This window comes from Gopherus evgoodei, chromosome 3 (assembly GCF_007399415.2).
Source record: "Gopherus evgoodei ecotype Sinaloan lineage chromosome 3, rGopEvg1_v1.p, whole genome shotgun sequence".
In the NCBI taxonomy this organism is placed as follows: Eukaryota; Metazoa; Chordata; order Testudines; family Testudinidae; genus Gopherus; species Gopherus evgoodei.
Window position 1 is genome coordinate 54,704,508 of NC_044324.1, and position 13,754 is coordinate 54,718,261.

General features: G+C 39.3%; 1 protein-coding gene across 1 annotated transcript in view; it reads right to left on the reverse strand.

The window, feature by feature from the left end:
* Positions 1-276: 276 nt before the first annotated feature.
* The window catches only part of ELOVL5 (ELOVL fatty acid elongase 5), a 57,222-nt gene continuing 43,744 nt past the window's right edge, over positions 277-13,754 (reverse strand). Inside the window, exons 4-8 of the mRNA XM_030555607.1 lie at positions 8,299-8,376; positions 6,726-6,897; positions 4,826-4,950; positions 2,862-2,996; positions 277-2,151 (exon numbers count right to left, since the gene is read on the reverse strand). Coding sequence (XP_030411467.1) covers positions 2,020-2,151; positions 2,862-2,996; positions 4,826-4,950; positions 6,726-6,897; positions 8,299-8,376 — 642 coding nt within the window. The 3' untranslated portion in view covers positions 277-2,019. The remainder of the gene's footprint in view (positions 2,152-2,861; positions 2,997-4,825; positions 4,951-6,725; positions 6,898-8,298; positions 8,377-13,754) is intronic.

The following is a 13,754-nucleotide window of genomic DNA, read 5'->3' on the forward strand; positions in this document are numbered from 1 at the left end:
GTGCTCAGACCACACATCCCATTCTACAGGTAAGGAGGCAGTAATTCCACGGAGAGGATTAATCCACCCATGTGGATAATTATTTCTACAATTAAAGCTAAGTGTTTGGTAGCTGTCAATTTTTCTTGAAAGGAATGTGTTATTTGATGTATGTGTGTGTGAAATTTCTGTAAGCATTTGTAATTCCCCCTTATTTCTAACAACCATGATAGTTCTCACTTAGCATCATACAAAATAAGGTGCAATATCAAATCCATAAAATAAAGTACTATGGAATTCAGGCAGAGATAATCAAAAATGTTTTAATGATTAAACAATGTCAAATATTAACAATGTAGGTATATTCAGATGAGCCAAGGGTTTATTTCTAGCACACTTAGCGTATTTTGAACGTTACAGCTGCTGTACTGAAATATGTAAAGACTGTGCAAACCAGTACCTAGAAATGAAGACACACAAGCTTTGATAATGTAAATGTAAACAGATGTTGTGTCTCCTTTAAAACAAGTAAAGAAAACCCCCAAAGCTAATAGGAAAACTCATTATTTCCCTAACAGATGTGCAAAAAATTAAAAAGTTAAACACGGTAAAACTCTGATATTTATATAAATATCAAAAAAAATAGTTAACATACAAACTTAAGCAAATGACCAACAGGATGTCTTGCATGATTAGTTAAATGTTTTGAGCTCAAATGAATAAAAGTATTCATAATCTAAACTCCACGTTAGTAGATAACATACCAGCTATAGATGTCTGCTTTGCAACTGTCTCCTCATGTGTGCAAGGCAAGATTTTACATTAATAGGAATTTTAACAAGCAGTTCTAAACAAAATTTGTTGATAAGCCAAAAAGTTACAGGTGATCTACACAGTTTACACTCAGGAAACAAAACACTCATCTCCAGCACATTTCCAAAGGTTTATTTTTTGATGTCTGTGTGACTTGATCTGTTTAATTTTACTTTCTGGGAAAAAAAATATCTTTTTGTGAGCTAGGCACATTTTAAGAATGACAAAGTATGCTACACAAATAGCAATACAAATGCCAATATGAATAATTACATTTGAAAAGCATCCTTTATCTTCATTTTTAAAAGAAAAGAACTTTACTAAGGTCATAGACTATCCAGTCACTTCTGAAACATGAATATGGCTATGGTACCACAATGCTTGAAACTGGCACGCTTTCCAGTATTAAAAACTACTTTGCAATTTAACAATTCACAGAAGTAAAAAACCAAGATGTACCTTCCCTGTATATTCCCTAACTCTTAGAGACAATTAATATTTAAGTCTTGCTGGACTGCTTAAGCATTAGTGACATATGCAAAATAAAAAAATAAGATCTATTAAAAAGGTAAAATAAACTTCCATCTTGATTGTGACTGCTTAGTCAATTAAAGCCAAACATACAAAACTGAAGGCGCTATTTCTAATTTCACTGTAACATGTAGGAGATACTTAACATTATGGGTCACATACAGTACAGTAAAACGATCAATGGATTTTTCTAAATGACTTATTAAAAAGTCAATCAACTCAAAGTTGAAATGTACCCTAATTTTGAAACCATTAATAAGCTTTGGGCCCTGCTTTTTAATTTTTTTTTTTTTTAAGGCATGTGTGTTTACCTACTGAAACCAACATTGTACAAATTACATTTACAATCACATGCATAATCTACAGTAAAAAACATGAGTTTGGATTACAGTGTTCTGAAACTGTGAATCATAATTCAGCACCTATTATATTCACTAGTAAGGCAACAGCAGTGTCATATACTACAATAATACTCCCTTCCACAGTCTATAGCGGGGTCAGTGATGCCTAGAATTATTAACTTTAACTGTATACAGTTTCTAGGGCGTTTGCACAGGTTAAGTCCTACATAAATCGCACTATTCTAGGCAGGAATAGTTACAGTAGCTATTAGGGTATCAGTGCACAACTCTTATTGTGCTTACAATCAGATTATTTTGTTGTCTGTGGTATCAAAATGGTTTCTCAGTTTGGTCTTCAATCCTTTCTTTGTTTTCTTTGTTTCACATTGTTCTCGAGGGAAGAAAAGCTGTTTGTGTACCCGTTCACAGCGGCTGTAGAGCCATTCTGATATTCTTTCCTTCTGGAGGATGCCTTCTTTTTGTAAGTCTAAAATACATAGATGTGCACAAAGTTTTGTTTTAAATCACATACAAAAGGTCTGTTCCCTCAGAGCAATTAAACATGTGCACTGACTTGCACATCCTAGCACAAGACCCTGATTACAGTGATATACACTAAGCCTTCAACACATTCAGAGATAAATTTTCAGTAGTTATTATGGTGAATTTTTGAGCCAGAGACTTAATGCTAGCATGCTAGTGTTCTGTACTTGGGGGCCATAGGGGAGAGAAGGACAACAAATGTCAATGCAAAAAACAGTTCCAAATAGTTCTGTGTATTTCTGGCAAAGGATTATTTTACAAGTCAAGATTTGGAGCAATTTCCTAAAAGTTATGATCATGTGTGACACTGAGCCATTGTTTTTGCAACTTTGATAATGCATGACACTTCTTTACATGAGTACATTGCAAATTGTCTTTACAGGTTACTACTGTATTTCAAAATGGAAAGCTGCTCCTTGAGCAGAGCACTATTTCCTACACACTTATACTTCACATTACTTTAGCTAAGCATTTTTTCCATCAGAAACTTGTTATTCAAATTCCTAATCTTCCTGAGCTGCACATACAGCATACACCATGAAGGGCAGACAAGTGCCAATAGTGAAAACACATTTATACTGAAGAGGGGAAAACCACATGTTTCAAGGCTTTCAAATAAGACTGGTGCAAAGAACGAATGAACATTTGTTTTACCTGAATGTAGAAATTTGTGAAGAGGATAATCAAAGAAATCATATAGGAGATCTGGAAATACAGCCATCCCATAGGGAAGGCACATGGCCAAACAACACCACAGCTTGTCTGGAAGATTGTCAGGACAAATTGTATCTGAAAGGGGAAAAAAATAGGAGCACAGTAGTGAAAAAAAGGGGGAAAACAAACCAACAGACCAAGAACTAGAGAAATGATTTCTAAACAAGTCCAAATGGTCACTAAAGTGAGTCTGAAGACAGACACTTTGCCTTTATGACAGGAAAAAGGATTTTAGGAAACATTTGCTGACAGACCTTTGTTTGGACCACAATATTTGGGTTCTTTTTTGAAAGCTCTTTATTTTACAAATATTGCTTCACCTCAAAACACTTAGTGAATCCTGTGCAGGAGTTATTTATCTTAAATGGATTAAAGGGTAAAATTCACCCATCCAAATGAAGTATTCAGACTCTGTTGGTGGAGCATGGAAAGGTCTGGGAGGTGAAATCCCCTGCCACACTACTTGGGACCATAGCATGTGGTGGCTCTCTTGGGGTCCCTCCCCAAGGACCTCTGTGCTGGCCTACCCAAGGCCACCATGGAGACCCTTTCGGCAGCAGGCAGCGGGTGCACAGGAACCTCTGCTGGTCTTCTCTGCTTGAGGTCCCTCTGTACAAATACTGTTCAGGAATTAAGTGCTGCAGACGGCCTGAAGCAAGTTCCACCCTTACAGGGAAGTTGGCAGATTAAGAACAGAAAGATTGTTTCCCTGCAAGACAAACAAAACTGAGCATCCCCAGACTGGGCAGTGCAGGCAAGACTGCCTTTCCAGGGCTACCATTAGGCAGAGACTTGAGTTCTATTGTCATCAAAACATGATGAGGAGAAATGGTACCTAATCCTGGGAGAAGGATGGTGCAGCCAGCCCCACACAACACATCAACTTGCCACTGGATCAAGAATGAACACTGCTGACAAATGGACACAGGGAATCAAACTCCCAACAGTGCGTAGCTCTGTCCTGGATGTATTACACCAATCTCTAAGAGAAACCTGAGGTGTTCATTTTCATAGTTTGGCAACACTTGTATAGGTTGTCATACCAATAAAGTTTAATTGAATTGAGTCTATTAACCTCTGCCAACCATCTGCCTAGGCAAATCACTTTTGTGCCTCAGTTCCTTTTCTGTACAGTGGAGCTAACAACTTGCTGTCCTTTATGTGGTGGTTTGAGATCCACAGATTACAAGTACTACATAAGAGCAAAATCTTATTATTGTCACTACATGCACAAACCCATTGCTCAGCTATTTTTCTTCATCACATGCTGTACACAAAACATCTAGGCACCAGCGGAGGTATAAGAGAACGATACCAATGGATGTGGGAAAAAGTATAACAATTATAGAAGTGATTAAATCCACCTACTTAAAGTGCAGCTGAAGGATAGAAATATTGAACAATATTTAGAGAACCATTTACAACTGTACATAAAAACCAGGCAGGAAGACAACTGTTTTGCAGGATTAGAATAAAGGGCCTCTTTACCTAGGATTTTGAGTCACATGCAGATTCCAGTCTGTCACTGCAACATCAGTTCATGACCAACAAATGCTTTAGAAGAATGCACTGGCTCAGAGTGCTTGGGAAGAAACTTAGCTTTTCCCTGCATTCTCACTACAGAATCACAGAAAGCGCAGTGCTGTGACATAGGAATAAATTTAGCTGCAAATCAGAGATGAGTGGACAGAGGCATCACTAAACTTCTCATTGAAAATTACTGTTATGTTACGATGACTGCCCAGAAGCCCCCATTATGCTAAGCACAATGCAAAATGCCTTCCTCTAGTTTACTAGCTTTCAGTCAAGAAATTAAAATTCCCCTCCCTTTATTACAGGCAGGGAAAAACAGTTCCTCCAGTGCCAGAGAAGTCTGGCAGGGAACCAAAAACTGAGTAACTCACCAGCTGTCCCTGAGTGATGTATTTCTTCCACCACAGATAAGGGCGCATAGCTGGAATAGCAGACAATCCATAGTAGGAGTACATCAGGACATGGATAAAGCTGTTAAGGGTGGCACCAAAGTATGCTAAAATGGAGATGGGAAGAAAGAGGGCATTTTAATACAGAAAACAAGTTGGCACACTTGGAACCTGAACTGTGCTAAAATGCACAGCCACAGAAGGTGACATTTTTAAACATTAGCAGGACCTTTTTAAATAGTCAGTGTCCCCAAAACTAAAGGCTAAAAAAGAATCAGACTCTCAAACAGGCAATAAGCTCAGGGCCTTTTGCAACTGTGCACACGATCGGTGCATTTTGTGCCAACCTTCCACGCCTACCTGTCTGCTCCACTTATCCATTTCATTTCAACACTCTGTTTGCTCAGAAAAGTTGAGGCGGCAAGAGGGTGGAGGTGCACAAACATGTCCACAAACCAAAGCTTCACAGGTCTAATTTTAGACCTAGCCTCCTTTGCCAGGCATTTCCACTGAAACTAGCAGTCTGCTTTTGGTTATAAGACACAACATTCTGAGGATTTCCAAAAGCTCAGTTTGCCCATTTTATTTGGCTTTGTTTACAATGGCGCTGTCATTAAAGGATTTGAAGTTTTCACTGCCTATCACTAAATTGCATACGCTATCAAAGCCCAAGTAGCATAGCTAGCTCGAAAAAAAAGAAAACCCAAACAGGGAATTATCAAGCATTTTTAAGCCCACTTAAATGTGTGATTGTGCGGCTTTTACTATTGTAAAGGTAAGACAAATAGGTGCTTGACTTCTCTCTAGAACAGTGGTTTTCAACCTGTCGAATGCAGACCTATGTCTAAAGATTTCCAACGGGGTCTGCACCACTGCTCTAGAACAACATAGTTACACATGCACGTTTCTGAAGTTAAATGTTACTTGCTCCATGTTGACATTAAGAAATAAATGCAGTTTCTGTACTGTTCTTCTCAGAACTAAGAAGGGTTTTGAGAGTTTTGCAGCTTTTCTATCCACACAACTGGTATTTCTTATGCACACCAGGTTGATAACAGACTGATCCCATAAAAACTTTCCTTCAGCAAAGCTATGCTAATCTCGATCAACAAAATCACTGACCCACAAGCTATGTTATTCCTCTACATTATTGTTGCCTCCCCCATATTTTTGTGCTAACACATTTGGGAAACAAGGTCAGTTAAAAGCAAATGAAATTAAAAGAATCCAAGTGAGGTTGCAAGAGGTCAGCAGTATTTAGTAAGGTTTGAAACAAGAGGAGAGATGGGAAGAGGCAAAAGAGCATTCAGTCAAGTTCATTAGTGCCCATGGGACAAAAATTTTAACTGAAATAATTTGTTATGGCCACCCATAGAACAGGATAAATTAAAGGGAAAAACATCCTGAGTGAGCAAAGTTTTGATGGACTCAGACAATTGTTTGATTTCTAGCAGTTATCAGCCACCTTACACCTACCTGCAGCAGGCTTCCAAGCCTGACTTAAAACCTGTTTCTCTTTGGAAGCTTTGCTTGAATATTTGCATGTGCTGTGAAGGAAAGTAAGCACAGCTGACACAGATGTCAGAGCCACGCTACAGCAGCAGGCAAACAGATTGTACTTCCTGCAAAACCGATTATCTACACTGAAACGCTTCCACTGTTCAATCATTGCATAAGGGGCCTACAGGCAGCTTCATACCTGCAACTACTGGTATTGCTTGTAATTTAATAAAGCAACTTAATTTTTTTGCTGCATTTTAAGCAAGATGGGCCAGATCCTGAGACTGAAGTCAATGGGAGTTGCTTATATGCATCCTGTGGCAGAATTTGGCCTTAAATAAAACATAGGTCTGTTATAGGTTCTCTTCTCCACAGTACTTACAGTGACCACAAGGCACCCAGTTCATAACAAACCACCAGATGTTCAGCATAGATGCATGGTGATAGACATGAAGAACAGTGATCTGGTAATAATTTTTTCGCAAAATGAAAAAGAAGGTGTCCATGAATTCGATGAGTTTGGAGAAGTAGTACCACCAAAGGACACGTACAATCTACACGGAGAGGAGGGAAAAATAATAAATTCAGGAGTTGTCTCTGTAATTCTCTCAAGTCAACAGAACACATCTCACTACTTCTAGATATTCATGGCAAAATCACTGGAAAGCTCAGCACATTCCTTGCACCAAGTTTTCTGTAAGAGACATGAGTCTAAAGAGGCAGGATTGAGAAGGATGACAGAGAATATTTTATGAGGCTATTAAAGTGAGACACGAGGCAGGATGTTTAAACATATTTCTGTTTTGCTCTCTGTGGAAAACATCTCCTCTACATATCATAGAGGTGTTTTGCTGAGGATGGGGGAAAAGCAGTTCACAGCAGGGCGATCAGGTGCGGGGAGGAGAAGAGTTATAAACTTTTTTTTTTTTTTTTTTAAATTTTAAGTGTACCCAAATGCTGCAGTAATGGGCATAGTAGATGTCAAACATGAATCCAGCCTCAAGAGGTCTTTTCAAATACCAAATGTGATTAGTAGGGCCCTATCAAATGCACAGTCCATTTTGGTCAATTTCAGTCATATGATTTTTAAAATCAGAAATTTCATTATTTCAGCAATTTAAATCTGAAATTTCACGATGTTGTAATAGTAGGGGTCTTGACCCAAAAAGGAGTTGGGGGGGGGGGTTTGCAAGGTTATTGTAGGAGGAGTTGTCGTACTGCTACCCTTATTTCTGCACTGCTGCTCACAGCGGTGCTGCCTTCAGAGCTGAGCAGTTGGAGAGCAGTGGCTGCTGGCCAGGAGCCCAGCTCTGAAGGCAGAGCCACCAGTAGCAGCAGTGCAGAAGGATGGCATGGTATGGTATTGCCACCCTTACTTCTGTGCTGCTGCCTGCAGAATCGGGCCCTCAGTGTCCTGCCAGCCAGCTCTGAAGGCTGGAGTGCAGAACTAAGAGTGGCATGGTATTGCTACCCTTACTTCTGCACTGCTGCTGCCTTCAGAGCTGGGTGCCAGGTTAACAGCCACCGCTCTCCAGTTGCCCAGCTCTGATGTCAGCACAGCAGTAAGGGTGCCAATACCATGAGCCCCCCTAAAATAACCATGTGACCCTCCTGCAACTCCCTTTTGGGTCAGGACCCCCCAATTTGAGAAACGCTGGTCTCTTCTGTGAAATCTCTGTAATATAGGGTAAAAGCACACAAAAGACCAGATTTCACAGTGGGAGACCAGATTTCACGGCCTGTGACACATTTTTCATGGCCGGGAATTTAGTAAGGACTTAGTGATTATATTATATTCGGGACTAACTGCCAAGTTTCAACGTGTACTTTCTGTGCACTGAGTATACTTGGGGGAGGGGGGAGAGGAGCCTGTTTAGATAAATCCTGTTCTGCTCTTCACTCATCTGCAAAGAGAAAATTTCAAGTAGCAATTGAGTTATAACAAGTAATGTTACCTTCATATCAGCTTCACCTCCACTGTGTGTGTCCTGACAGAAGAAATTGTATCCTCCTTCCCATACTCCTGTAACCAGCTGACAAGATGAAAGAATAAGGTATCTGATTAAAATATTGCACTTGACAGTACACCTGAACCATGGCCGCAGCTTTACTGACTGATTCTGGGACATTAGGTTACAATTTAAGCCCCAAACAGTAACTGAATCATGGTAGTGATTGAAAGCCTAGTTAATAACAGTTTCATATTCTTCCCCGCCACCCTTCCTGCTCCAATTACTGTGTCCTGGACTAAACAGGACAGGTAAAGATCCCATCCCCATCGAGTTTTGAAAGATGTGTGTGTGTTTTTGAACAAACCTATTTTAGAGCTAAAAAACGTTTGTGCTGATTATTTTCTGCAGAAGTGGGGCACTTAGACAAAAAGTAAGTTCTATTTCTGACTTTTTGAAGAAAAGATACTAAGTTTTATGTGCACAGAGTATGAACTAGGAAAGGAAAACTGCTGGAGTTTTACAGCCTTTATGTTGCATGCCCAGTGCCTTATGATGGCAAAAATAATACCTGAACATTTTCATTATACCAAAACTTTCCCCATGACTAATACTTCAAAAGGTGCTGAATTCAAATCATGGTGACGGTTTTACTTGTTTGGAAATAGTTCACCTTTCCCCCGTTGTGTCAAATTATTCACATTTTCAGAATTATTTATTGTCTGAAGAAATCATGAAGAGTTAGTATTCTGCTACATTCAGATTCTTCAAGATTACTTTTAATACTAAACCTTTCAGTGCTGGTATGTTCCAGCTAGCCAAATGACTACCTGCATTATATAGGTGGTTGTCGATTTCCTGGCACTGTGTGTGATAGTAATTTGTTCCTACAGGTCTTATGACAGATTCTGAGCACCCCTATCACATGTACATTATCAGGTTGAACCAAGCTATACGTTTTCATTTCTTTCATCTTTGCCACTATGTTCCCATTACAGCTCTTGAACTGAAGGGGTTGTGTTTGGCTGCTTCTAGCCTTGTAGGGTATATCTACACTGCAATTAGACACGCGCAGCTGGCCTGTGCTAAGGGGCGTTTAACTGTGGTGTAGACATTTGGATTTGGGATGCAGCCTGATCTCTGGGACCCTCCCACCTTACAGGGTCCTAGAGCCAGGGCTCCAACTTGAGCCCACAAGTCTATGCTGCAGTGAAACGGCCCCTTCGCCTGAGCCCTGGGAGCCTGGGTGAGCTGGCACAGGCCAGCTGCAGGTTTTTAATCACAAGGTAGACATTTCCACAAGGTATGTCTACATAATGAATGGCAGCGAGACTCAGAGCCCAGGTCGACAAACTCAGGCTTGCACTAAGAATAGCTGTGTAGACATTGCCGCTCAGGCTGGAGTTGGGGCTCTGAAGTCCTTCCTCAGGTTTCAGAGCCTGAGCTGCAATGTCTACACAGCTATTTGTAGTTCCATAGTGCAAGGCCTGATAGCCTGAGTCTGCCAATCTGAGCTCTTGAGACTTGCTGCCACAGGCTGCTGCTCGCTGTGTAGACATACCCAGAGATTCCCAGCAGTCTTCCCCATCCCCCATTAATGTTTCTATTAAATTATCCATTCTATTATAAAAGTTTAGCATTTTGGGCACTTTAAAGAGAAAAAGAGAAAGAAAGAAAAAGAGAAAGAGAAAGAGAAAAAAAGTGGTAACTGATTTAGATAATTTCCAGGTGCAAAAAGTAGTTCAGTCCTAACTAGGAAAAACAGTTCAGAAATGAGTATTCAGAACAAGAGTCGTCCATTTCTGGCCCTATCTACACTCATGCTGGAACTGGGTTAGCAAGAACATTTAATCACAGTTCTTGCCAACAACGTGCTAATATAGAAGGGCTTCTCTGTCAGTGTCACTAGGGATGACTTAGGTTACAAAAAGTGTTTTATATAACCATTGAAAACTTTGTAGTTAAGTTAAGGATAAGAGGTGTTAATTTACTTGCATGTATCTCAGAATTGGAGAATGGGTAGTAAACTGGTTCTAGTTATGTCTTATAGAAGTTAACCACTTAAATGGTCTGCCCTTTTCTAATGTCAATTTTTTCACAACTAAAGCATCATTTTTCCATCTAATTAAAAAAAAAGTGTGTGAAGTGCTTTGGAACAGTTAGCTTTACTTTAAAAATTAAAACAAAATCCAAAGTCAGTTTGTGTCACCATTTTTGATCTTCGCAAATACCACCAGTTAAAGCAAGCAATTAACTATACACTAGTACATACACTTAAGAGTCTTCTTATGAATGGTATGGGTGAAACAATCAAACTGAGCATCACCATACCACAAATGAGAAAAATCTTATTGGAGAAGGACAGCTGCAGCCTTGCATGTAACTATAAACTAAAAAAAACCCAACAGCAATATATCCATCTATTCTCCTTTATGTCAGTCTAACCAACTGCTCACTCAAACAAAATACAATTCTACTATCATACTTCTCATCCAAGAGGAGACCTTCTATCTCTGTGTGCATAAACATTTAAAAGCAGAAGCATGCCAAAGGACCAACTTCATTTCTGAACAGTGGGTGCTGCATAGAGACCATCATTATGACAGCATGGAAAGAGTTCTGAATAACTGAAGACTGAAAAGCCTGTATGGATTCTTTGGCACCCTCAAGTTAGTCAAGTAGCATAAAACCTTGTTTCAGGACACTGTGTGGAAAAAGCTTACATAATCCTCATCATTCCAGGGGCCATTAAAAATGGAGGAATAACTACAACATTTACACTGTATTTATTACAATTAGTGAATATTTGCTACAGTCAACAACCCTACATACCAAATGCTTATTTTTCCAGATTAATTGTTATGTCTGAGTTGTGCAATCCAAAGTGGGGGTTTGTTTTTTTTTTAACACTTGTAATTACTTAAGTGGAAGAAATTTTATACCAGGTTTAAAGTAACCAATGGTGTTCTGATGCAGCCTTTTAAAGGGAAGGATGGACCTGTAGTCAGAGACTATTTCAAAACAACTTACTATTCATTTGTTTCCACAAGTGCTCACAATATGCTCTGCTTTTTCTAAACATGAAAAATAATCAATCATGCTTCCTTTTTCTAATTTACTCATGTTTCTTTTAGCCACATGTATTAGCTCTACCTTATTTCAGCACATATTAAAAAGACAATTAAGAAACTAGCCACGCATGGGACACACTGACCTGACCAGTAATTGTTCCCAAATGTGTTATTTACATAGCTGCAAGTACTGGTATGACACATTGTTTATATTAATGTTACTGTCTACATGACCAGCAAAATTCTGTGCTATCGTTTGATGAACAACTTGTCTCCCCCACCTCCTCTCTGCTTACAGGAGATGGGGCCAATCCACCTTACTGCTGGTATCAACTGGCTCTGCAATAAGTCTTGAGTCACTTGAGAATCACTAATCTTGTGTTTACAGTATAGGTAGGTTCCCTAACCACTTAGGACCTATGAATCTCTGTACATTTCAGCTGTAACTAGGCAAGTCCTGTAGCTGAACTTTTAATTTGGCAGGAACCCCAGTGGAGTTCAACTTTCTTTCCTAAAGACACCGTCAATGCCAGATCATGGACATGTCTTTTCTTATGAAATGCAGCTGTCTACAAAAGACTGACTGTAGCATAATGAAAGAGCAGTTTCCAGCAGAAATACAGAGCATGTGATGTTTAAATTACCTAAAGTTAACCATTCTAAAGGCAATTTTTAAAAATGCTACTCAAAATTAATAGTATGGTCATTTAGTTCTGAGGAACCAAAGCAGAATCTTTATTAACAAAGTGAACAGAGTTTGTTTTTGTCCCTTGGTTATGGGCTGTTACTTTCTCCCTGTCTGCATTCATTTTTACTTTAATTTTGTAACAGTATTACTGAACTTTATAAAGTGCTTTGAGGTTACCGTCTGTGTCAAAGACCTGCACAAAATAAAACTGTACCGTGGACCTTCACTAACAGAAGGTCTGGATTGAGGCACGTTAGTGAAGCAATATGTACCAACTTGCTGCTCTGTTGATACAGACACAGAACTTTAGCCTCCATGCTGTCAGGAAGCTTTCCCAATTAAAACAAGGGACCCAATGATATTGCATACTGGCAAATACAAGTGAACAGGGGGACTTCAAATCACAAGAATTTTAGGTTAAAATGGAGAAGAGGCAGAAATTCAAACCTTATTTTTCTGATCTTAAGAAAGCAAATATAAGGAAGTGTGTAAAAATTTATCTGTATGAATATGTGCTCAATTCTAAAAGACAGAAAGCCATTATTGGTTAAGTTTAATAATTTCTTAGTTGGGATGCTGACTTAGTTGTATGGTGACCCAATTATCTCAGATTCTAGAAAACTCATTCTTTTAAACAAGATTAGTAAATGGTGTTCCTGTCATGACTTACAATCATTAATAAAATTGCAGCAAGACTCCAAATACAGTATCAGGTACAGTAACTGCAAGCTGCTAGATGTTTTACGTACTTAAAAAAGTTGTAGACAAATGTCAAATATGAATATGCAATGAAGTGTCCACAGTACATTATTGCCAAATTTCATATAAAAGCACCACATTTGCAAACAGGAAGTTGGACAGGATAAACATTCTTATATTTCTTGTTAGCAAAAGAGATACTCTCCTGCAGTGGAATTGTAAATTGTCAACACTGGTGGTATGGAGCAAACATGCACAGGCTTAATATTATGCAAGTGAGTTGTCCAACCAAAGTTAGTAGGACTCGTCCCGTGTGAAAGCTTTCCACAGGATCAGGGTCTTAGCTGGCACTCCATTATTATGCTTGCCCTCAACTCTGCCATTCTAGGACTACATAAATATGGACACAATGCAGAGTCTATTGAAGGGGGTTTATCTAGGGGTTTGAAGAACTGGTTTTATTTACCCTAGAAGATTTCTGAGGTGCTGAACAGAAATGCACTGTATACATATAATGTAGTTTACGTTACAAAATGCTAAGTCACAGCATACACAGTTACTGAGGCCATTAACATTTAATATAACACTGGAGCTCTGTGGGTGTCTATTTATAAAAATAGTTATATTGCACCCACTAATGTGCTCACCACACAAGGCAGGGGGAGGTCTCGGTCTGGCTAGCTGGAAGAAAAGTGGTATTGTCCCTTTAAGGACTCTTCTACAACAGGTAGGGAGGAGGAGGAAAGTTTACAGAGATGGACAGTATGCAGCTGGGGCCAGGCAAGGAGAAGGCCACTGCACAGCCCTTCCCACTGGCTGTAAGAATGTAAATGTGGGGAGTATTTATACCAGAGTTGCCAACTTTCATGCAGTAAATAAAGCACCTCGACTTTCACAATAAGACAAAAATCAAGTTAATCCCATTTCAAAACAAGGCTAAAACAAGCCAATCCCTAAGAACCCCAACACTCTATGTGACTAGATCCTCACCATGTGCAGTCTGG